General features: G+C 50.0%; 2 protein-coding genes across 2 annotated transcripts; both read right to left on the reverse strand.

Annotated features, from left to right (window-relative positions):
- Window positions 1-235: 235 nt before the first annotated feature.
- Window positions 236-1,721, reverse strand: LOC147113286 (uncharacterized). The gene has a single exon (XM_085994184.1). It carries the CDS (start codon window positions 1,437-1,439, stop codon window positions 459-461), a length of 981 nt encoding a protein of 326 aa, XP_085850310.1. The 5' UTR covers window positions 1,440-1,721; the 3' UTR covers window positions 236-458.
- Window positions 1,722-4,314: 2,593 nt separating this feature from the next.
- On the reverse strand, window positions 4,315-12,012 carry LOC147113287 (uncharacterized). Its single transcript, XM_085994187.1, has 2 exons — window positions 11,955-12,012; window positions 4,315-9,850 (listed from the first exon to the last, which is right to left on the reverse strand). Exon 2 carries the CDS (start codon window positions 9,822-9,824, stop codon window positions 8,394-8,396), a length of 1,431 nt encoding a protein of 476 aa, XP_085850313.1. The 5' UTR covers window positions 9,825-9,850; window positions 11,955-12,012; the 3' UTR covers window positions 4,315-8,393.
- Between the last annotated feature and the right edge of the window lie 13,415 nt (window positions 12,013-25,427).

Here is a 25,427-nt window from a genome sequence, read left to right on the forward strand (position 1 = left end):
GGGGCAGGCTCGAGTGGCCGAATGGCCGACTCCTGCTCCTATTTATTATATTCTTACGCTCTTACTTCCAGCATTTTATGTTTTTATTTCGATTTCCAGCAATTGATTTGTTTCCCTTTAGCTCCTGATGTTATTATTATTTGCACCAAGTTCTGCACCACCCCGTTTAATGCAGTATTTTTGAAACATATTTTCCTTTTATGTACATTAGGAAATGAAACAACAATCACACGAGTTGCCCGGGTTAAAGTTTTTATTCAAGTGGACCACAGTTGATTAAAGCGAAAATAAACATTCAAGAAACCCATAATCTATCAGCTCAAACTGGAATTCAACAGAATCACAATCCCCCCTCATTCCCCGTTAAATGTCTTAGAATTCTTGGACACATTCCCAAAAAGTGAAAGAGTATTTAATGTCACAGACAGAAACATGTTTTCTTTTTGCGGACAACCTGCCTACAGGGCTCTATCCGGGGGGCACAAAGACTGATAGAACTCCTCGGCTTCACCCCGGCTCATGTATGTGTGAGGCGGCCGGAATCGTTGACTCTCGTCCATTTCGCAGACGGTGAGGTGTTTGCACTCCAAGGGGACCGGGAACTCGGGCTTTTCACCGGGCAGGTAGAAGGCAAAGCTCACAAAGTCCCAGGAGCGACGGTCCGGGTAACAATCATCGACTCTCCACTTCCCCTCGCCATCCTCCCGCAGCACTCGCACTTCCGAACCTGTAGATTCTGGTCTCCATGTCCAGTTGGTGCCTTCCCGAGAGAGTACTTCAGAAGGGAGTGGAGGGCATCTCTCGAATAGCTGGACACCGGGCGGGTGGACAGCCACAGTGTGCATGATCTCCACATTATATTTGAAAGTTCCCAACACGCTGAACTCGGGATCTTTCCCCTGACAGACCGTTTTCTGATACTCGCCTATTAGATCATTTATATTGTAGGTGAATTTGAAATTCCCGTAATTGGATTTTTCCAGGAAAGCGGGGGAGCTGACATACTGCTCCAACAGGGAGTCCGCCAAACCTTCCCGATCCTGGGGTGAGGCTTCAGTGGTTTGGATTAGCCATTTTTCCACTGTGTCCCCACGAACCTTCCTCTCCATCTCCATTTCCTTCTGGTTCACTTGGACGCTCCACCAGGAGAAAAGAACCTTGAGCTCTTCCCCAATCTGCTTTATCTTTGCTTTCTTCAAGCACTGGTCGGCGAGGATGCCTTGGGCTCCATTTCTGTCGGTGACATGGATTAGATTGGTAATGGGGAACGCAGAACGCTTCCCCTCTCGGGGAACATCGATATTGATCCCAAGTAAAGCGGAGTCTGGCAGAGTGAAGCCTCTGCCCCATTCCCTGTGACTGACATGCCTCAGTGGGTAGAAATCTTCGGGTCCACGGAACCCAGACTTAATTCGCTGCCATCGTGCATTGGTGAACATGGCTCACTGGGGAAGAGAGGAGCAGTCAGCCAGACAGGGTTCCCTGGAGCAACTCGACGCCAAACGCAAGATGTGTTTCTGTTCTGAAAGTGAGCGCAGTTGTCGTGTAGCATTCAGACCCCACCCTGCTGCATACTCTCGCGTTACCTCGTCTCTATATTAGTTGTCATGTTCCAATACAGAAGCGTCCTACCAACCTACGCCACTTGTGTGAAAAGTAAACGGGGAGCGTCGCCGGTTTGGAGAGGAATCTGGGTTCAATTATTGTCCCTTCACCACCTCCCCCCACCCCCCCCAACAGCAGCATCCCATTGAAATCGACCCGAACTGGCTTTACTCCGGCTCCCAACACTGAAGCGATGCCGATTACACCTAGCCTCCCCCCCCCCCCCCCCCGCAAAAATAAAACAAGTTTTGCGGGATATTTTACACGGTCCATAGTTCTTTTAAAGACCCACCTGCGGCGTGTTGTACCCGGCAAATCGATCATTCTCGCGGGATGGTGTTCCCGGTGCCGGTGTGCAGGAAGTGTGCGGTTTCGTGTCCATTTCAAGTCTGGGTGAGGCCGCCTTACAGCAGCGAGAAGTGAAACACAAAGTAGAAAAGCCTGCACTCATACACTTTGCTCTCATGTCCTCTACAAATGATCACTGCTTAGAATGGCGCGGCTGTCTCCCTGTCTAAGGTGCTCCTCGAGTTTCTGTTCCTGACCAGCCTGGGCTGCAGGGTGTTGGTGGAACCTGATCCAGCACTTGTTGCCACAACCCACCCCCTGTTGTTGCCCCTGCAGCACATTCCTTGGCTTTCCCTCGCTGTAGAGTCAGCAGGGATGGGGAACAGCCCTGATCCCAGGGCAACTCGCACAGTGGCAGAGAAGCAGAGGGCGGTGGTTGCGGTGATAATTTTTGGAAGTCAAAATTCTCATCCTTGTTTTCAAATCCCTCCATGGCCTCGCCCCTCCCTATCTCTGTAATCTCCTCCAGCCCTACAGCCCCCCCACCCCCCAGATATCTGCGCTCCTCTAATTCTGGCCTCTTGAGCATCCCCTGATTTTAATCGCTTCACCATTGGCTTCAGCTGCCTGGGCCCCGAGCTCTGGAATTCCCTCCCTAAACCTCTCCGCCTCTCTCTCCTCCTTGAAGACGTTCCTTAAAACCGACCTCTTTGACCAAGCTTTTGGTCACTTGCCCTAATTTATCCTTATGTGGTTCGGTGTCAAATGTTTTGCCTTAAAATACTCCTGTGCAGTGCCTTGGTACGTTTTACTATGTTAAAGGCGCTATATAAATACAAGTTGTTGTTGTTGTCAGCAGCATCCCGAAGCAGCAATATTCGGTCCATCAACCCAACCGCAACTTGCAGAGAGAGTTGAGCACTTTCCCAAAATGATTTACACTTAGAGGTAACTCACCAGTGATGGTGAAGGCGTCTCTCCGTGTTGTATTGTTTGAGTGAAAAAGATAAATCCAATATTTTATCATTGAATTGTTACAAACAGACTCCTGGGGAGAAAAATTCAGTATTGCCCCATTTGGGGCACCATTATCGGCCGTGCGCAAAGTTTAGCGCCTGGCGCTAACTATCGCCTCCGACAGCAAACTTGGCTTTTATTGCCCCTGGAGGAGACTGGAGCGCTAAATCAGGCGCTTCACACCTATCTTAAGGCGCAAACGCCGAGGAGCGAGGCGCTACCTCGGAGCGCTGGCGAAGCAAGGAAGGGCAAATCAAAATGAACCTGCAAAGTGCTGCTCTGTACCCAAAACTCCGTCACACAGCGTTGACTCTCTCCAGAAGTCTCTCTCTCTCTCTCTCTCTCTCAGAATGTGTGGTGCAAAATGTCACCAACAAAAAAAGGCAGGAAGCGGTTGCCTTTAAATAGCGCCCGCCCAGTCCCTTTGACAGCAAAACGCTCCCCTCAACCTGTCATTGCTAGCGGCAGGTGGTAAGGCAGGGGGCGCCACTCAATATCCGGTCCGGGGCACTACTGGGGCATTGCGCACTCGACTGACATCACAATCTGACGGCGCAGGAGATCGTGGCGGTAGTGTTTAGCGCCGCCGCAAAATGTCTAGTTAATTTCGCGAGCGGCATAAACATCGCCGCGCCCGGGCGCTAGTTGCTTTGCGCCTCATTACTGCCCTCTTAAGGCGCTAACGGGAGGTGCAAACAACTGAATTTTTCCCCTCTGGAATTTTTCCCTTCTCAGCGCAAAAACCCAGGCTGACACTCCCAATGCAGTGCCAATTGAGTCTTTTGGTTGTAGATGTAAACCGAGGCCCTGTCTGCTCTCTCAAGTGGACTTTAAAGATCCCATGGCACTATTTTGAAGAAGAGCAGGGGATTTCTCCCCGGTGTCCTGGGGCCAATATTTATCCCTCAATCAACATCACTAAAACAGATCATCTGGTCATTATCACATAGGATTGCACGGATATACAGCACAGAAACAGGCCATTCGGCCTAACCAGTCCATGTCGGCGTTTATGCTCCACTCGAGCCTCCTCCCATCTTTCCTCATCTAAATCTATCAGCATAACCCTCTATTCCCTTCTCCCTCATGTGTTTATCCAGCTTCCCCTTAATTGCATCTATACTATTCGCCTCAATCACTCTCTGTGGTAGCAAGTTCCACATTCTCACCACTCTCTGGGTAAAGGAGTTTCTTCTGAATTCCCGATTTGATTTCTGAACATTGCTGTTTGTGGGATCTTGCTGTGCACAAATTGGCTGCTGTGCTTCCTACATTACAACAGTGACTACACTTGAAAAGTTCGTCATTGGCTGTAAAGTGCTTTGGAACGTTCTGAGGTTGTGAAAGGTGCTGCAGAAATGCAAGTCAGTCTTTCTATATAGATTGGGAGAGAAATAGCACAAGTAGGAAAGGATAGGTTTATTGAACGCACAATACACCCCGACTTAGAAAAGAAGGAAGAATATAAACCAGTGAAATTAGTCCCAGTGTTGGGGAAATAGAGTCCTTTGGGCTGGATTTTGTCAATGGGGACGTGATGGAGGCGGGACTCCCACTTGTTGGGTTTTAGTCCCGCCTCCATCGACTTGTGGCCAACCCACACTACTTTCCCTTGATTGACCTTGTTAAGTCTGCCCAGCGGGCTCAGCAGGCCAATTAAGGGAAAGCCAGTTACAGGTGACATCAGCGAGTGACGTTTCATCTGTCAAGAGCTTTTGACCGGTGAAATGTCATCGTTTGACGGCTCGGTGAAGCTGTCAAACACTGACAATCTGTCTTCTAAGTTGTGTCTTTACTCAAGACTCAATTAGAAAGCCTTCCTGTTGTGTATGTACCTTTAAGGGAATAACTGGTCTTAGACTGCAGTACCAGCAGTGACCACCCCTGTATAAAAGGCCCTAGCAGGCTTCTGTAGTTTCAGTTTCTTGTTCAGTAAAGTACCTGTTAAACTGTTCTCCCGAAGTCCGTGTATTATTGAGACACGGACTTTACAGTGGCGACGAGTAAGTTCGAACTCACCTGCAGTGTGGCATCATCTCACGGGGATCTCGCCTGAAAGGAAGGTCCTGGAAGGTCGTAGTCTGAGCAATGGGCGTCGACCGAGGGCAACCGCCCAAAGAATCCATCGGTGTTTGGAGAATTGCGGGAGAGACTGTGGTTCCAGCGAATCGTGCTGGTAGCAGGTAGCGTGCTAACCCTTCCGGACTGCGGCGGGCTCAAGCTCGATCGAGCGGCTCTACAAATCGGGCCGCGCAGCGTCGCCGGGAAAAGAAAACAAGAGAGAGAGGGTGGTGCGCACAGGGCACGGTCGGTGCTCGAGAACAGGACAGCGGAGAGAAACTAAACGGGGGGGAAGGAAAGCGAGACGCGCCGAAGCTACAGGTCGCCGCCATTACCCCGTAGAATGCTAGGAGCAGCATGGCAGTAAGGGGAAGAAGCAAAATCGCGGGAGGCACCATTTTAAATCGCCCAAGATGCCGAAAAGTGGCAGTATCACTGCTTTCGACAACGAGGTAGAAGACTGGACCACGTATGTAGAAAGAATCGAAGTGTACTGCAAGGCAAATGAGGTGGCCGATGGAAAGAGGGCGTCGGTATTATTAAATCTGATGGGTGCGAATACGTACGGCCTATTAAGGAATTTAATTACCCCAGCTAAACCAATGGAGAAAAGTTTTGAGGAGATTGTTCATATCTTACAGGAACACCTAAACCCTACACCACTGCTGATAGCAGAAAGATTCAAGTTCCATAAAAGAAACCAGCACAAAGATGAGAGCAATGCTGACTATCTTACGGAACTACGCTAGTAGAAAAGGGAATTAAGGGTTACGGGGAGCGGGCAGGAATTTGGACATGAGTCTAGGTTCGGATAGGTCATGGCCCTGTGGGTAGCGGAGCGGGCCCAGGGGCCGTGTAGCCTGATCCTGCTCCTGTTTTCGTGTGTCTAATGCTGTTAGATTCAGGAGATAGTCCTGTCATAGTGGATTGGCGGTTAGGATCAGATCAGCCATGATCTTATTGAATGGCGGAGCAGGCTCGAGGGGCCAATTGGCCTACTCCTGCTCCTATTTCTTATGTTCTTATGTTCTTAAGTTATCGAAGCACTGCCAGTTCGGAGCAGGACTGGCAGACACCTTACGGGATAAGTTTGTCTGCGGGCTCCAGAGTGAAGGAACCCAGAAACGACTACTTTCAAAAAAGGACCTGACACTAGAACAGGCTTTCAGCGTGGCAGTATCCTACGAAGCAGCAGCATGGGGAGCTGCGGAAATACAACAGAAACCACAAGAATACAGTGCTAACGAAATGGCGTATGGAGCCGAAAAGTGCTATCGCTGCGGCAGAATAACCCATGAGCAGAAGGAGTGCTGGTTTAAAGACAAAATATGCAGGCAATGCGGGAAGATGGGACATATAGCAAGAGTCTGCAGGTCGGGAAAGAAGACCAACATGACAAGAGCTACTAAGGAACAGTACAGGAAAGTAAAGAAACTGACAGATAGTAGTTCAGAAGATCAGGAGAGTGATAAGGACTCCGGGAGCAGGCGACTAAGTTGTTTAAAGTTACACAATGTGATCGCAAAAGAAGATCACCGAACCATTTGGGTCACCCTCATGATAGCAGGGTCCCCAGTGGAGATGGAATTGGACACAGGATCAGCCCTAACTGTCATGAATCGACGAGACTATGAGCGGCTATTCTCACACATACCCTTAAAGGACACGTCCATTGTATTGAAGACATACACGGGGCAAAAGGTCTACCCCAGAGGAAAAATAAGGGTGCCAGTTAAATATAACGGCAAGGAAACACAGAAACTATATATGTATATACTACGAGATGGAGGACCACCATTATTGGGACGTGAATGGATCCGAAGACTACAATTGGATTGGCATTCCATTCTGGCACTAACTGTGACTGACAAAAAAGATGATGACGTCGCACCTGGACGTCTGTCACAAATTCTATCTGACGCGGAAGAGGTGTTCCAACAAGGACTTGGGACTCTAAAAGGAGTAAAGGCAACCATAAAGATTGAGGATAACGCAACCCCAAAATTTTTCAAGGCCAGACCGGTGCCATACGTGATACGCCCAGCTGTGGAAGCTGAACTGGAGAGTCTGGAGCGGTCGGGGGTGCTGTCTAAGGTGGGCTGGAGCGAGTGGGCCACACCCATCGTTCCTGTAATGAAGAAAGCATTGAGCAGCATGCCTGGGGAGCCAAGGAAAGTTCGCATCTGTGGGGACTTCAAGGTGACTGTGAACCCAGCCCTGCACACAGTACAGTATCCGCTTCCGCGGATAGAAGATATTTTCACCTCACTATCTGGAGGGAAACGTTTTACAAAGATGGACTTGGCTCAAGCGTATCTACAAATGGAGGTGGAAGAAGCATCTAGGAAATACCTCACGATAAACACTCACAAAGGCCTTTACCAGTACAATCGACTGATATTTGGGGTAGCATCGGCCCCGGCTATGTGGCAGAGGGCAATGGAACAAGTCCTGCAAGGGATCCCGGGGACCCAGTGTTATTTGGACGACATCCTGGTTACGGGCGAAAATGACAATGAACACCTTGCCAACCTGGAACAGGTGCTCACGAGATTGCAGGAATATGGGCTATGAGCCAACCATCCCAAATGAGAGTTCTTCAGGAGACAAATCTCGTATTGTGGCCACATGGTTGATGAGGAAGGGTTGCATAAGTCGCCGGACAAGATTGAGGCTGTAGTCAAGGCTCCAGCACCAGAAAATGTGTCGCAACTGAGGTCATTCCTCGGGTTGGTGAACTACTACCATAAGTTCTTGTCGAATTTATCTACAATTCTGCACCCACTGAATGCCCTCCTTCAAACTGGTGTAACATGGAAATGGAGTGATGAGTGTAAGCGTGCCTTTCAGGAATGTAAATGCCAAATCACTTCAAAAGAAGTATTGGCCCACTACAACCCAACACTACCGATTCGGTTGGCATGTGATGCGTCACCTTACGGCATTGGAGCGGTGCTGTCACACAAATTCCGTGACAGTTCAGAGAGGCCAATAGCCTTTGCATCGCACTCGCTAACCTCAGCCGAGCGTAACTACGCCCAGATTGACAGGGAGGCCCTCAGCCTGGTGTGGGGGGTGAAGAAGTTCAATCACTATCTGCACGGGCAGAAATTCACCCTACTGACTGATCATCAACCCCTGGTCTCAATTTTTAACCCAAACAAGGGCGTTCCGGTGATGATGGCGCAACGGCTGCAAAGATGGTCACTTTTTCTAGGGGCACATCAGTACGACATAGAGTACAAAGGTACGAAACAACATGGAAACGCTGATGGGCTGTCGCGCCTACCGTTGCCTACGGCGGAAGAAGCACCTGCAGTGGACCCTGTGGAGATATTCCATGCGACCATAGTCGAATGTTTGCCTGTTACAAACGCAAGTATTGAGAAGGAAACCTGAAATGACCCGACACTCTCTCGGGTCTATGATTTGACGGTGAAGGGATGGCCAGCATATGGCGACTCACTGTTGCCAGCATTCTCGCCAAGGAGGGAACAGCTGTCAGTGCGCCGGGGAACCTTGATGTGTGGATCCCGAGTGGTAATTCCACCTAAGCACTTGGAGCAGGTGAACGGCCACTCGTCAGTGTGAACTCGCTGGTGTTCCCGTAGAGAGGCAGAATGTGTGAATCCTTTCCCGCACTCGGAGCAGGTGAACGGCCTCTCGTCAGTGTGAACTCGCTGGTGCACCCGCAGATAGGAGGGATGAGTGAATCCTTTCCCGCACTCGGAGCAGGAGAACAGCCTCTCGTCAGTGTGAACTCGCTGGTGTATCAGCAGAGAGTCGGAACGTGTGAATCTTTTCCCGCACTCGGAGCAGGAGAACGGCCTCTCGTCAGTGTGAACTCGCTGGTGCAGCCACAGAGAGGAGTGACGAGTGAATCCTTTCCCGCACTCGGAGCAGGGGAACGGCCTCTCGTCAGTGTGAACTCGCTGGTGTATCAGCAGAAAGTCGGAACGTGTGAATCCTTTCCCACACTCGGAGCAGGAGAATGGCCTCTCGTCAGTGTGAATCAGCTGGTGTTCCCGCAGAGAGGAGGGACGAGTGAATCCTTTCCCGCACTCGGAGCAGGTGAACGGCCTCTCGTCAGTGTGAACAAGCTGGTGTATCCGCAGAGAGGAGGGACAATTGAATCCTTTCCCGCACTCGGAGCAGGAGAACGGCCTCTCGTCAGTGTGAACCAGCTGGTGTATCAGCAGGGCGTAGGAGAGAGTGAATCCCTTCCCACACACTGAGCAGGTGAACGGCCTCTCCCCGGTGTGAACTCGCTGGTGCTGTATCAGGTCGCTGGACCTTCTGAAGCTCTTCTTGCAGTCGGAGCACTGAAAAGGTCTCTCATCGGTGTGAACACGCTCGTGTATCAACAGGTTCCAAGACTGTTTAAACCTCTTTTCACAGTGAGAGCAGGCGAACGGCCTCTCCCCGGTGTGAACTCGCCGGTGTCTCAGCAGGGCGGATTGTTGAGTGAATCCCTTCCCGCACACGGAGCAGGCGAACGGCTTCTCGTCGGTGTGAACTCGCTGGTGTCTCAGCAGGGCGGATTGTTGAGTGAATCCCTTCCCACACATGGAGCAGGTGAACGGCCATTTCATGGAGTGACTGCGTTGATGAGTCTCCAGCTCGGAGAGGCAACTGAATCCCTTCCCGCATTCCCGACATTTACACAGGCTCTCCTCGCTTTGCTTACACTTGTGCCTCCCCAGGCTGCACCTTCGGTTGAATCCACGTCCACACACAAGACACGTGTGCAGTTTGCCCGCATTCTGATTGCTGCTTTCCGCTTCCATATGTCGATGATATTCAGGTCCTGATGAATCCAGTGACTCTGTCAGATCTTCGCGTGAAGTTTGCATTAAGCTGCCCGTCTGCAATTCCTCCCCTTGCAAGAGATGGTAAAACAGGTTTATATAAGTAATTAATGTAAATACAGGAGAGAAAATAAAGAAAGACTGGCCTTTACACAGCGCATTTCACAATCAACGGTTTTACAGCCAATGAAGTACTTTTTGAAGTGTAGTCGCTGTTGTAATGTGGGAAACACTGCAGCCAATTTGCATGATACATAATGGCCAGGACACCAGGGATAACTCTCCTGCCCTTCTTCGAAATAGTGGGATCGTTTATGTCCACCTGAATGTCTCATCCGAAAGAGGGCCCTCCGACAGTGCGGCGCTCCCTCAGTACTGCCCCTCCGTCAGTGTGGTGCTGCCTCAGTACCGCCCCTCCGACAGGGCTGCGCCCCCTAAGCACCGCTCCTTCGGCACTGTCCCGGAGAGTCAGCCTAGGTTTATGTGCTCGAGTCCCTGGAGTGGGGTCTTTGAACCCACAACTTTCTGACTCAGAGACGAGGGTGCTCCCAATGGAGCCACTGGCTGGCTCTCAAGGTCTTTCACATCCTTGCTAAAGTGCGGTGGCCGGGGGAATTGTCACTGTCCCTTTAATCAGAAGACAACGAGGGGGGGGAGGAAGTCCCTTCAAATATGGAGGGGGTGGGTGTCCCTTTAAATGTGGAGAGGCGGGGCCACGCATGCTCATTGGGCCCCCCCACGAATGCGAGGTTATCCACTTTGGTGGCAAAAACAGGAAGGCAGATTATTATCTGAATGGCAATAGATTGGGAGAAGGGGAAGTGCAAAGAGACCTGGTTGTCCTTGTGCACCAATCGCTGAAGGTAAGCATGCAGGTGCAGCAGGCGGATAAGAAGGCAAATGTTATGTTGGCCTTCGTAGCGAGAGGGTTCGAGTACAGGAACAAGGATGTCTTGCTGCAGTTGTACAGGGCCTTGGTGAGACAACACCTTGAGTATTGTGTGCAGTTTTGGTCGCCTTATCGGAGGAAGGATGTTCTTGCAATGGAGGGAGTGCAGCGAAGATTCACCAAACTGATACCTGGGATGGCAGGAATGACGTATGAGGAGAGATTGGGTCGATTGGGCTTGTACTCGCTGGAGTTTAGAAGAATGAGAGGGGATCTCATTGAAACTTATAAAATTCTAACATGACTAGACAGACTAGATGCAGGAAGGATGTTCCTGATGGTTGTGGGTTCCAGAACCAGGGGTCGCATAGAAACTTAGAAACATAGAAGATAGGAGCAGGAGTAGGCCATTCGGCCCCTCGAGCCTGCTCCGCCATTCAATGAGATCATGGCTGATCATCCAAATTCAGTACCCTGTCCCTGCCTTCTCCCCATAACCCTTGATCCCTTTAGCCTTAAGAAATATATCTAACTCCTTCTTGAATATCTAACTCCTTCTTGAATATATTTAATGAATTGGCCTCAACTGCCTTCAGTGGTAGAGAATTCCACAGGTTCACCACTCTCTGGGTGAAGAAATTCCTCCTCATCTCAGTCCTAAATGGCTTACCCCTTATCTTTAGACTTAGAGATGAGGAGGAATTACTTCACCCAGAGAGAGGTGAACCTGTGGAATTCTCTACCACAGAAGGCACTTGAAGCCAATTCATTAAATATATTCAAGAAGGAGTTGGATATATTTCTTAAGGCTAAAGGGAGCAAGGGATATGGGGCGAAGGCAGGGACTGGGTACTTAATTTGGATGATCAGCCATGATCTCATTGAATAGCGGAGCAGGCTCGAGTGGCCGAAAGGCCTACTCCTATCTTCTATGTTTCTTCCATGTTTAATCATAAGAATACATGAGAGGGGGTGTCCCTTTAAATGTGGTGGGGGCGGGTGTCCCTTTAAAAATGGAGGGGGCGGGTGTCCCTTTAAATGTAGAGGGGGCGGGTGTCCCTTTAAATGTGGAGGCGCGGGTCCGCGCATGCTCATTCGGCCCCACCACAACACCAGGCTGCCAGTGCGCCTGCGCGGGATCTCCGGGGAGCAGCCGGAAGGCCGGGCCCGGGGAAGAGGCGGAATCAGCGGCCGGGGTAAAGTCAACTGTTGGGGAATCGATTTAAGTCGAGGTGAGGGGGGGAGCGGAGACCGAGATTATAAAGTAAAAGACGAGAAAACCAAACCTGAGAGTCGCGGGCGGGCAGGACCTCCGCGGACGTCAGACTGAGCGGATTGAGCCGGAGCAACGTGAATCTGACTGACGGGAGCGCGGACCAATAGGAAGAGGGCTAAGCTGGGAGGACTGAACTGGGCGGCCTGGTCCTCCAATCAATGGCGACGCGGCTAGGGGGCGGGACCTTCCTCCCCGGCGCTGGTAGGCTGGGGCCCGATTGTGACGTCATCAGAGAAAGAGGCAATTCAGGTGGATGGAGGCCCGGCCTGTGACTGACGGGTGCTTTGACCAATTGGACGAGGGCTGAGGTGGGCGGACTGAACTGGGCGGCCTGGTCCGTCAACCAATAGCGGCGCCTAAAGGGGGCGGGGCCTCCTCTCCAGCTCAGATGCGCTGGGGCCGATTTTGACGCGCTGTCCCCAGCTGAGAGCAGCTCAGTTAGCACAGAGCTGGGGCTGGAATCTGGGAGAGGGGCCGCAGTCAACACAGAACTGGGGCTGGAATCTGGGAGAATGGCCGCAGTCAGCACAGAGCTGGGGCTGCAATCTGGGAAAGTGGCCGCAGTCAGCACAGAGCGGGGTCTGCAATCTGGGAGAGGGGCCGCAGGCAGCACAGAGCTGGGGCTGGAATCTGGGAGAGGGGCCTCAGGCAGCACAGAGCTGGGGCTGGAATCTGGGAGAGGGGCCACAGGCAGCACAGAGCTGGGGCTGGAATCTGGGAGAGGGGCCGCTGGCAGCACAGAGCTGGGGCTGGAATCTGGGAGAGAGGCCGCAGGCAGCACAGAGCTGGGGCTGGAATCTGGGAGAGGGGCCGCAGGCAGCACAGAGCTGGGGCTGGAATCTGGGAGAGGGGCCGCAGGCAGCACAGAGCTGGGGCTGGAATCGGAATCTGGGAGAGGGGCCGCAGGCGGCACAGAGCTGGCCGCAGGCAGCGGGCCTGGCAAAGGGGCACAAGCTTCACAATACAAGCTTCTTTGACATGCACATTTGTTTCCTGCAGACAAACTTGGTCACTCTGCAAAAAAAACTTTAACAATTCATCATAACTCCCCTGCTTTAGGGGAGGCGTAGAGTGCAAAAAGCAAGGAAGTTATGGTGAAACTGTGTGAAAGACTGGAGTCAGCTGTGGCTCAGTGGATAGTAGAGTCAGAAGGTTGTGGGTTCAAGATAGACTTGCACTTGTAAGAACATAAGAAATGGGAGCAGGAGTCAACCATTCGGCCCTTCGAGCCTGCTCATATACATATAAATGACCTGGATATTGCAATGCAGTGTAGAATTTCTAAATTTGCCGATGCCACACGCCCAAGTTTGGTGACAAACAGTGAGGGTGATACCAATCGACTGTAACAGGACATGGAAAGGCTAGCAGAATAGGCAGACAGGTGGCAGATGGAATTTAATACAGAGAAACATAGAAGATAGGAACAGGAGTAGGCTATTCGGCCCTACGAGCCTGCTCCGCCATTCAATGAGACCATGGCTGATCATCCAAATTCAGTACCCTGTCCCTGCCTTCTCCCCATATCCCTTGATTCCCTTTAGCCTTAAGAAATATATCCAACTCTTTCTTGAATATATTTAATAACATAACATAGAGATAGGAACAGGAGTAGGCCATTCGGCCCTTCGAGCCTGCTCCGCCATTCAATGAGATCATGGCTGATCCTCGTCTGAGATCATAGCTGATCTTACCAGTTCAGTACCCCGTCCCCGCCTTTTCTCCGTAACCCTTAATCCCCTTAGCCTTCAGAAATATATCCAATTCTCTCTTGAAAATATTTATTGAATTAGCCTTCACAGCCCTCTGTGGCAGGGAATTCCACAGGCTCACCACTCTTTGAGTGAAGAAATTCTTCCTCATCTCTGTTTTAAATGATTTGCCCGCTATTTTTAGACTGTGGCCCCTGGTTCTGTGCTCCCTGGCCATTGGAAACATTCTCTCTGAATTCAGCCTGTCCAGGCCTGCCATAATTTTATATGTTTCGATGAGATCCCCTCTCAATCTTCTAAACTCCAGTGAGTACAAGCCCAAACTATTTAATCTCTCTTCGTAGGTCATTCCCGCCATTCCAGGTATCAGCCTGGTGAATCGCCGTTGCACTCTTTCCATGGCAAGAACATCCTTCCGCAGATGGGGCGACCAAAACTGTACACAATACTCCAGATGCGGTCTCACCAGCACCTTGTACAGCTGTAGTAAGGTATCCCTATTCCTATACTCGAACCCCCTTGATATGAAGGCCAACATACCATTTGCCTTCTTAATCGCCTGTTGCACCTGCATGCTCTCCTTCAGTGACTGGTGCACAAGAACACCCAGGTCCCTCTGCACTTCCCCATCTCCCAATCTATTGCCATTTAGATAATAATCTACCCTCCTGTTTTTACCCCCAAAGTGGATAACCTCGCATTTATCCACATTATAGTGCATCTGCCACGTATCCGCCCATTCCCCCAACCTGTCCAAATCGCACTGTAGCCTCCTGACATCCTCATCAGAGCCCACCCCTCCTCCTAGTTTAGTGTCGTCAGCGAATTTGGAAATATTGCATCCAATTCCCTGATCCAGATCATTTATATATATTGTGAGCAGCTGGGGTCCCAGGACAGATCCTTGCGGCACCCCGCTGGTCACTGCCTGCCACTCTGAAAACGAGCCGTTTATTCCAACTCTCTGTTTTCTATCCGCCAGCCAGTTCTCTATCCACGTTAATACTTTGCCCCCAATCCCATGAGCCTTAATTTTGCATGACAATCTTTTGTGTGGAACCTTATCGAAGGCTTTCTGGAAGTCAAGGTACACCACATCCACTGGCTCTCCCCCATCTATTTTACCAGTTACTTCCTAATGAACTGGCCTCCACCGCCCTCTGTGGCAGAGAATTCCACAGGTTCACCACTCTCTGGGTGAAGAAATTCCTCCTCATTTCTGTCCAAAATGGCTTACCCCTTAGCCTTAGACTATGACCCCTGGTTCTGGACTCCCCGGCCATCAGAACCATCCTTCCTGCATCGAGCCTGTCCAGGCCTGACAGAATTTTATAGGTTTCGATGAGATCCCCTCTCAATCTTCTAAACTCCAGTGAGTATAAGCCCAATCGACCCAATCTCTCCTCATACGTCATTCCTGCCATCCCAGGTATCAGCCTGGTGAATCTTCGCTGCACTCCTTCCATGGCAAGAACGTCCTTCCTCAGGTAAGGCGACCAAAACTGCACACAATACTCAAGGTGTGGTCTCACCAAGGCCCTGTACAACTGTAGCAAGACATCCTTGTTCCTGTACTCGAACCCTCTTGCTACGAAGGCCAACATACCATTTGCCTTCTTAACCGCCTGCTGCACCTGCATGCTTACCTTCAGCGACTGGTGCACAATAACACCCAGGTCTCTTTGCACTTACCCTTCTCCCAATCTATTGCCATTCAAATAATAATCTGTCTTCCTGTTTTTGCCACCAAAGTGGATAACCTCACATTTATCCACATTATAGTGCATTTGCCATGTTTCTGCCCAATCACCCAACCTGTCCAAATCGTACTGGAGTTTCACGACATCCTCCTCACAGCATACCCTCCCACCCAGCTTTGTGTCGTCTGCAAATTTGGAGATATTACATCCAATTCCCTCGCCCAGATCATTAATATATATTGTGAACAGCTGGGGTCCTAGGACCGATCCTTGCGGTACCCCACTATTCACTGCCTGCCACTCGGAAAACAACCCATTTATTCCAACTCTTTGCTTTCTATCCGCCAACCAGTTCTCTACCCAAGTTAATACCTTGCCCCCAATCCCATGTGCCTTAATTTTGCACGCCAATCTCTTATGCGGGACCTTATCGAAAGCCTTCTGAAAGTCCAAATACACCACATCCACTGGTTCTCCCTTATCTATTTTACCAGTTACATCCTCAAAAAATTCCAGTAGATTAGTCAAGCATGATTTACCTTTTGTAAATCCATGTTGACTTTGTCCGATCCTGTCACTGCTTTCCAAGTGCTCTGCTATTACATCTTTTATAATGGACTCTAGCATTTTCCCCACTACCGATGTCAGGCTTACCGGTCTATAATTCCCCACTTTTTCTCTACCACCTTTTTTGAATAGTGGGGTAACATTAGCTACCCTCCAATCCATGGGTACTGTTCCAGAGTCTATCGAGTTCTGAACGATGACCAGCAATGCATCTACTATTTCTAGGGCCACTTCCTTAAGTACCCTGGGATGTAGATTATCAGGCCCTGGGGATTTATCGGCCTTCAGTCACATCAATTTTCCTAACACCATTTCCCTACAAATACTGATTTCTTTCAGTTCCTCCCTTTCATCAGACCCTATGTTCCCCGGCATCTCTGGGAGGTTATTTGTGTCCTCCTTTGTGAAGACAGAACCAAAATATGTATTTAGTTGGTCTGCCATTTCTTTGTTCCCCATTATAAATTCCCCTGATTCTGACTGCAAGGGACCTATGCTTGACTTCACCAATCTTTTTCTCTTCACATAGCTATAAAAGCTTTTACAGTCAGTTTTTATGTTCCCTGATAGCTTACTCTCATATTCTATTTTCCCTTTCTTAATTAATCCCTTTGTCCTCTGTTGAATCCTAAACTGTTCCCAATCCTCAGGATTATTGCTTTATCTGGCCAATTTATATGTCCTCTCCTTGGATCTTATGCTATCCCTAATTTCCCTTGTTAGCCACGGTTGAGTCACCTTTTTTGTTTTATTTTTGTGCCAAACTGGGATGAACAAATTCTGTAGCTCATCCATGCGGTCTTTGAATGTTTGCCATTGCCTATCCACCGTCAACCCTTTGAGTGCCATTCCCCAATCAATCCTACCCAACTCGCTCCTCAGACCGTCGTAGTTTCCTTTATTTAAATTGAGGACCCTAGTCTCTGAGTCAATTACTTCATTCTCCATCTTAATGAAGAATTCGATCATATTATGATCGCTCCGACCCAAGGGGCCTCGTACAACAAGATTGCTAATTAATCCTTTCTCATTACATAATACCCAGTCTAAGATGGCCTGATCTCTGGTTGGTTCCTCGACATATTGGTCCAGGAAACCATCCCGTAAACACTCCAGGAATTCCTCCTCCACAGTATTGTTACTAATTTGGTTGGCCCAATCTATATGTAGATTAAAGTCACCCATGATGACTGCTGTGCCCTTATTGCACGCTTCTTTAATTTCCCTTTTAATGCCATCCCCAACCTTCGCCTTACTGTTTGGAGGTCTATATACCACTCCCACTAACGTTTTTTTCCCCTTAGTATTTCTCAATTCTACCCATACATATTCCACATCATCAGAGCTAATATCCTTCATTACAATTGTGTTAATCCCTTCTTTAACCAGTAATGCTACCCCACCTCCCTTTCCTTTTTGCCTATCTTTCCTGAATATCGAATACCCCTGGATGTTGAGTTCCTAGTCTTGGCCATCCTTGAGCCACGTTTCCGTAATCCCAACCAAATCGTATTCATTTACCTCTATTTGCGCAGCCAATTCATCCACCTTATTACAATTGCTCCTTGCATTAAGGCACAAAGCCTTCAGGCTTGTTTTTTTAACGCTCTTAGACCTATTAGAATTATTATTTACTGTGGCCAGATTTGATTTAAACCGTTGATTTCTCTGACTGCCACTTTTGTTTTTCTCCTTCCTATCTTTTGCTTTTATCCTTGTTTCCCTTTCCTCTGTCTCCCTGCTCAGGTTCCCAACCCCCTGCCATTTTAGTTTAAACCCTCCCCCACAGCACTAGCAAACACTCCCCCTAGGACATCGGTTCCAGCCCTGCCCAGGTGCAAACCGTCCGGTTTGAACTGGTCCCACCTCCCCCAGAATTGGTTCCAACGCCCCAGGAACTTGAATCCCTCCCCCTGGCACCATTCCTCTAACCACATATTCATCTAAAGTATCCTTCTATTTCTACTCTGACTAGCACGTGGCACTGGTAGCAATCCTGAGATTACTACCTTTGAGGTCCTGTTTTTTAATTTATCTCCTAACTCCCTATATTCCACTTTTAGGACCTCATCCCGCTTTTTACCTATATCGTTGATGCCTATATGCACCACGACAACTGGCTGTTCACCCTCCCCTTCCAAGATGTTCTGCAGCCGCTCGGAGACATCCTTGACCCTTGCACCAGGGAGGCAACACACCATCCTGGAATCTCGTTTGCGGCCGCAGAAACACCTATCTATTCCCCTTACAATAGAATCCCCTATTACTATAGCTCTAACCCTCTTTTTCCTCCCATTCTGTGCAGCAGAGCCACCCCTGGTGCCAGGAAGTTGGCTGCTGCTGCCTTCCTCTGATAAGCCATCCCCCCCAACAGTACCCAAAGTGGTGTATCTGTTGGAGAGGGGGATGGCCACAGGGGACCCCTGCACTACCTGCCTGCGCCTAGTACTCTGCCTGTTGGTCACCCATTCCCTTTCTTCCTGTCCAACCTCTACCTGCGGTGTGTCCAACTCCATAAACATGCTATTCACACTGTCCTGAGCATCGTGAACGCTCCAGTATGCATCCAATCGCAGCTCCAGTGCCGCAATGCGGTCTGTCAGTAGCTGCAGCTGGATGCACTTCCTGCACATGTAGTTGTCAGGGACACAGGAAGTGTCCCTGATTTCCCACATATCGCAGGAGGAGCATATCACGTGGCCCGGCTGTCCTGCCATGACTTACCCTTTAATTAATTGAATTTAAATTAAATCAATCAATCCCACTAATTACACTACAGTTAACTGGTTTACCAACAGTCCCTGCTACACCAGAGAGACCTTATAGTAACTATAAACCACAGAGTTAAAGTTTAAAAAAAAGAGAAATACTCACCAACCAATCACAGACCTGCTTCCTGGTGACGTCACACTTTGATTACTTTTTACCTCTCTCCCCCGCTGTTGAATTGGTAAGCCTCGCTGCTGCCGCCGCCGGTTTTAAACTGCCGCCGCTCCTCACTGCTCCCACACAGGTCCGATGCTCTGGTCGGGCCTCGCTGCTGCCGCCACCGGTTTTAAACTGCCGCCGCTCCTCACTGCTCCCACACAGGTCCGATGCTCTGGTCGGGCCTCGCTGCTGCCGCCGCCGGTTTTAAACTGCCGCCGCTCCTCACTGCTCCCACACAGGTCCGATGCTCTGGTCGGGCCTCGCTGCCGGATTTAACTGCCACCGCTCCTCACTGCTCCCACACAGGTCCGATGCTCTGGTCGGGCCTCGCTGCTGCCGCCACCGGTTTTAAACTGCCGCCGCTCCTCACTGCTCCCACACAGGTCCGATGCTCTGGTCGGGCCTCGCTGCTGCCGCCGCCGGTTTTAAACTGCCGCCGCTCCTCACTGCTCCCACACAGGTCTGATGCTCTGGTCGGGCCTCGCTGCCGGATTTAACTGCCACCGCTCCTCACTGCTCCCACACAGGTCCGATGCTCTGGTCGGGCCTCGCTGCTGCCGCCACCGGTTTTAAACTGCCGCCGCTCCTCACTGCTCCCACACAGGTCTTATTAAAAGTAAGACTTATTAAAACACTTTACACACACCTCACACACTTACCTCTGCACACATGCACCCATTACTCACCTGCACACCGGACATCTCGGCCCCTCCGACCCCCACAGACCGACGGCCTGCCTCGCTGACCCTGGTGTGGTGCGGAGCTGTTGGGAAGCCCACACTTCAGGGCTCAAACTAGGGATTAGGCAAAAAGCTGCCTGTTAACTACCTGTTAAAAGGCAATTAATAGGCATTAATCCCCTTCCCACCTCGAGGAGGTGGGACCCGGCGCAGGTCGGCTACCCGCCTCCTGGCAAGATGGCATGGAAGTGGGTTAGGGGCGGGTTGGGCACCCACCCCAAACTCTGCCATTTTCCCGGCAGTCCCACCTCCAAACCCCCCTCCCCAGGGCTGGCAAAATCCAGCCCAAAGAGTCATAACGGCACAGAAGGAGGCCATTTGGCCCATTGAGTCCATGCCCGCTCTCTGTAGAGCAATCCAGTCAGTCCCATTCCCCCGCTCTATCCCCGTAGCCCTGCAAGTTTATTTCCCTCAAGTGTCCATCCAGTCTCCCCTTGAAAACATTGAGGCCTAGAAATTGAGTAGCCTTAGCGCCGCATTTGAGGCGCTAGAGGGCCTAGCGCCGGAGTTATGGCCAGTTGGGAAATTGAGTGGGGCCCTTCCGTCGGCGTTAAGCCGGTAGCGCTGCGCCGGCACCGATGACATCATCGGTGTGCGCAGCGTCCCGGTTGCCATGACGACGGGCCCCAGCGCCGAAATTCAGTTGCGGCTGCCTCGCCCGTGGCAGCCGCAACTAAGACTCTGGCAACCGAGTCTTCCCCGAGTTAGCGCCGGCGCATTAAGGTCGCGCGGCGGCCGGCCGCTTTCCCGTCGGCTGCCTGCCCGCACCTCCCTCCCCGGACTCCTCCACCCCCCCCCCGTGGAACAGATGCGTCTGGCCTGCAAGCCCGGCACTTGTCCGAGGTGCCGGGCTCATTTTTTCAATATTTGAACGGACAGCGGGCGGGTGCAGGCAGCTCCTCCTTAACTGAAGGAGGAGGCCTGCACTTCCCCAGCCTGCCGCACCGCATCGGGTGCCGCAGCGCCGGATTAGCGCCGCAATTCGGCACTCAGCGCCCATTGGGAGGCGCTCACGCCCGCCAGTAGCGCCGGCAGCCGTCTGGGCGCGGCGCTACTGAATTTTTGGCGCGCGCAAGGAAATTAGCGCCGGCGCTAAATTTCCGGCGCTAAAGCCCTGGCGCGGCGTCAACTCAATTTCTAGGCCTGAGTGTCTCCGCTTCCACCACTTCCGTCGGCAGCGAGTTCCAGGTCCTCACCACTCGCTGCGTAAAAAAGTTTTTCCTCACATCGCCCCTGTATCTCTTGCCCAAAACCTTAAATCTGTCTCCCCTAGTCCTTGTACCATCAACTAATGGGAACAGCCTTTCCCCGTCTAGCCTATCCAAACCCATCATAATCTTGTACACCTCTATCAAATCACCCCTCAACCTCCTTTGCTCGAATGAAGGATGTGATTGCTTTGGAGAGGGTGCAGAGAAGATTCACCAGGATGTTACCTGGGATGGAGCGCCTCAGCTATGAAGAAAGACTAAACAGGCTGGGGTTGTTTTCCTTGGAGCAAAGAAGGCTGAGGGGGGACCTGATTGAGGTGTACAAAATGATGAGGGGCATAGATAGGGTAGACAAAGAGGAACTTTTCCCCTTAGTAGGGGGGTCAATAACAAGGGGGCATAGATTCAGGGTAAGGGGCAGGAGATTTAGAGGGGATTTGAGGAGGAACTTTTTCACCCAGAGGGTGGTTGGAATGTGGAACTCAATGCCTAAAAGGGTGGTAGAGGCAGGAACCCTCACAACATTCAAGAAGCATTTGGATGAGCACTTGAAATGCCATTGCATACAAGGCTATGGACCAAATGCTGGAAAATGGGATTAGACTGGACAGGAATGGATGGGCGGCGCAGACACGATGGGCCGAAGGGCCTCTTTCTGTGCTGTAAAACTCTATGACTCTATGACTCTATGAAATCCAGCTTCTCCAACCTGTCCTTGTAGCTAAGATCCCCCATCCCCGGAACCATTCTGGTAAATCTCCTCTGCACCCTCTCAAGGGCCTTCACATCCTTCCTAAAGTGTGGTGACCAGAACTGGATGCAATACTCCAGTTGTGGCCTAACCAGCGCTTTATAAAGATTTAGCATAACTTCTCTACTTTTGTACTCAATACCTCTATTTATGAAACCCAAGATCCCATATGCTTTGCTAACCACTCTCTCAATATGTCCTGCCACCTTCAGGGACCTATGCACGTTAACTCCCAGGTCCCCCTGTCCCTGCACACTCTTTAAAACTGTGCCATTAAGTGTATATTGCCTCTCCCTGTTCTTTCTGCCAAAATGCATCACCTCACACTTCTCTGTATTAAATTCCATCTGTCACTTGTCTGCCCATTCTGCTACCCTTTCTATGTCCTGTTGCAGTCGATTGATATCACCCTCACTGTTTGTTCACGTCCATTAACTTTTCCCATCCATTGATTATTCTGCTCCATTGACTTTCACAAAACCAATGATGGTTCACATCCATTCAATTTCCCATTAAAAAAGTAACATCAGAGGCGAGATGTAAGCACAGTTTAATTTGTTCCAGCATGTCTGCTGACTTATTGGTCTGAAGATCCATGGGATGTTTCTCAGTCTGTTGATTTTCCAAGTCTGTTGCTGAATCTGTTGATTTGCAATTGAGCTGCTGACAAATATAACCACCTGTGGTGTCCAAGCCCTAAGGCGTTGGTGTCATCTACCAAATAAGCTCGGGTTCGATCCCTGTCCGAACCCTACTCCAGCAATCAACCTTTACTGGAATTATTTTTGCGAACCTATACTACCCTCGCGTCCTTGTCTCTCATCGTCTCAGGGGAAGGGCAAACTTCCCAAAGAAACTTATCCTGATCATCAGTACTAAAGGTAAATAAGTGAATGTGGGATTGAAACTGTCATATGGAAGTGTGGCACTACCTCTTCCATTAATCTTACGCCTACAATTAGAGTAATTCAGATTCAGTAATGTACAAATAACTGCTATTTTTATTCGTTGCCATGATGTGGGCGTCGCTGGCAAGGCCAGCATTTATTGCCGATCCCTAATTGCCCTTGAGAAGGTGGTGATGAGTCGCCTTCTTGAACCGCTGCAGTCCGTGTGGTGAAGGTACTCCCACAGAGCTGTTAGGGAGGGAGTTCCAGGATTTTGACCCAGCGACGATGAAGGAATGGCCGATATATATCCCAGTCAGGATGGTGTGTGACTTGGAGAGGAACTTGCACCCATGCGCCCGCTGCCCTTGTCCTTCTCGATGACAGAGGTCCCGGGTTTGGGAGCATTGCATCTTAACACCAGCTGTCTATCTATTGACACGGTCTCATTCGCAAGCTACACATGAATTGTTACACTAAATGGCTGAACTGACTCTTAACAGAGGAGTTCCGTTGAAATTCAACAAAATGGCCGTCCGGAACACGATACACAATGGCGAATGAAAATAATGGCCCGCCCTACATACAATGGCTGTCCCTCCCCCAATTGCACTGTCCTCCCCCTACCTCCCCCCACCCCCCCCCCCCGCACACACACACACTTCTAGGGATGTCCCTAAGTGCTTCATAGAGGTGAAATCAAAAACATGGATGCCAAACCCAAAGAAGGAGCTAGTAAGATGGGTGACCAAAAGACTGCTCAAAGATTTCGGTTCATGGGGCGTCTGAATGGAGGTGACGGAGGGGTACAGGTGGAGCGCTTCAGGCAGGGAATTCCAATACACAAATGTTGCATCATATTCTCATGTGCCTGCTATCGGGCCACAGTGTTTCACAAAATTTACATCAAAAGAAATGAAGTTATTAGATGCGGGTAAAATATCAATAAAATGGTCCAACGTGTTCTGAATTGTTATCCTAATCCCAGCTGTAAAATAGCCACAAATTAAAGTAGCCTCACACTGTGTAATGGCATGTTCCAGTTCATTATATGTATATATAGAATCATTTAAATCAGTTTCTTTTAATGGTGGAAGTTGATCCATCTACAATTTTTTAAATGATTTTATTTGAAATGAATACTCGTAAAAGTGTTTGAGTGGGAACTCACTGGATAGCAGCACAGCTGGCAATATTTGCAGAATATATTCGTGCAGCCAAAGTGCACATTGACAACCTGGAACTGTGTGGCACTGAATCAACAGGGGAAAAAAACAGTTGAAGATTTCGTCTCTGGGTGGGCTCGAACAACAAATCTTTCAGGTAACACGCTAAACAATTGCGTCACGGAGATTGATACAAGCTAATGTTGCAAGTCATCCTAAACCAGGGTGTCAGTGAGTTAAAGCTCTCTTAGTCTGACCCCACCTAATACTTTACTATTTCTTACTTTGGTGCTATCCATCTCTCCCAATCCTTTGTACCCTTTATTTCCCCTTTCTAATGCTACATCCTGGTGCCCATCTCCCTGCCAACTTAGTTTAAACCCTCCCCGACAGCACTAGCAAACCTCCCCGCGAGGATATTGTTCCCGGCTCTGTTGAGGTGCAACCCGTCCGGCCTGTACAGGTCCCTCCTCCCCCAGAACCAGCCCCAATGCCCCAGGAATCTGAAGCCCTCCCTCCTGCACCATCTCTCCAGCCACGCATTCATCTGCTCTATCCTCACTTGCGCGTGGCACCGGGAGTAATCCGGAGATTACTACCTTTGATGTCCTGCTTTTTAATCCCTTTCCTAGCTCCCTGAAATCTGCCTGCATGACCTCATCCCTCTTTCTACCGATGTCATTGGTACCAATATGGACCACGACCTCTGGCTGTTCACCTTTCCCCCTCAGAATGATCTGCAGCCGCTTGGTGACATCCTTGACCCTGGCACCAGGGAGGCAACATCCTGGTGTCACGTCTGCGGCAGTAGAAATGCCTGTCTGCTCCCCTAACTATCGAATCCTCTGCCACTATTGCTTTCCCGATCTTCCTCTTCCCTCCCCCTGTACAGCTGAGCTACCCGTGGTGCCTTGGACTTGGCTCTGGCTGCACTCCCCAGAGGAACCATCGCCCTCACCAGTACTCAGAACAGAATACTGGTTGGAGAGCGAGATGCACTAGGGGACTCCTGCACTACCTGCCTGGTCCTCCTCTTCTGTCTGGCTGTCACCCATTCCCTCTCTGCCTACACACTCCTCAGCTGCGGGGTGACGACCTCCTGAAACGTGCTATCCACGGCTCTCAGCCTCACGGATCCATCACAGTGACGCCAGCTGCTGTTCAAGCTCTGAAACCCAGAGCTCGAGCTCCTCCAGCTGACGACACTTCCTGCACACATGGTTGTCCAGGACACGGGAAGCGTCCTGGATTTCCCACATGGCACAGGATGCGTATCCCACGGGACTGACCTGCCCTGCCTTTATTTATTCGACTATTGACTAACTTTACAGAAACTTAAGACTAAGATGTCCCTAATTCAATTATTAATATAATATACTTGCTTAAATTCTGTTACATCTCTAACATTTTCCAGTTCTGATGAATGGTCATTGATCTGAAATGTTAACTGTTTCTCTCTCTACAGATGCTGCCTGACTGGCTGAGTATTTCCAGCATGTTCTGTTTTTATTTTACTTTATATTTCTTAATTGCTAGTTTGCATTCAGTTGGTAATACGACTGATGGAGGTCCCAGGTAGTACTATTGATAGAGGTCCCAGGTAGTACTATTGATAGAGGTGCCAGGTAGTACTACTGATAGAGGTCCCAGGTAGTACTACTGATAGAGGTCCCAGGTAGTACTACTGATAGAAATCCCAGGTAGTACTACTGATAGAGGTCCCAGGTAGTACTACTGATAGAGGTTCCAGGTAGTACTACTGATAGAGGTCCCAGGTAGTACTACTGATAGAGGTCCCAGGTAGTACTACTGATAGAGGTC

This window comes from Somniosus microcephalus, chromosome 8, assembly GCF_052327205.1.
Source record: "Somniosus microcephalus isolate GS21.2 chromosome 8, FLI_Smic_1.0, whole genome shotgun sequence".
Lineage (NCBI taxonomy): Eukaryota > Metazoa > Chordata > Chondrichthyes > Squaliformes > Somniosidae > Somniosus > Somniosus microcephalus.

What these genes read in the sequence shown, in the direction of transcription:
- LOC147113286 (XM_085994184.1), bottom strand. Translation starts at nt 1,439, where the DNA reads ATGTTCACCAATGCACGATGGCAGCGAATTAAGTCTGGGTTCCGTGGA.
- LOC147113287 (XM_085994187.1), bottom strand. Translation starts at nt 9,824, where the DNA reads ATGCAAACTTCACGCGAAGATCTGACAGAGTCACTGGATTCATCAGGA.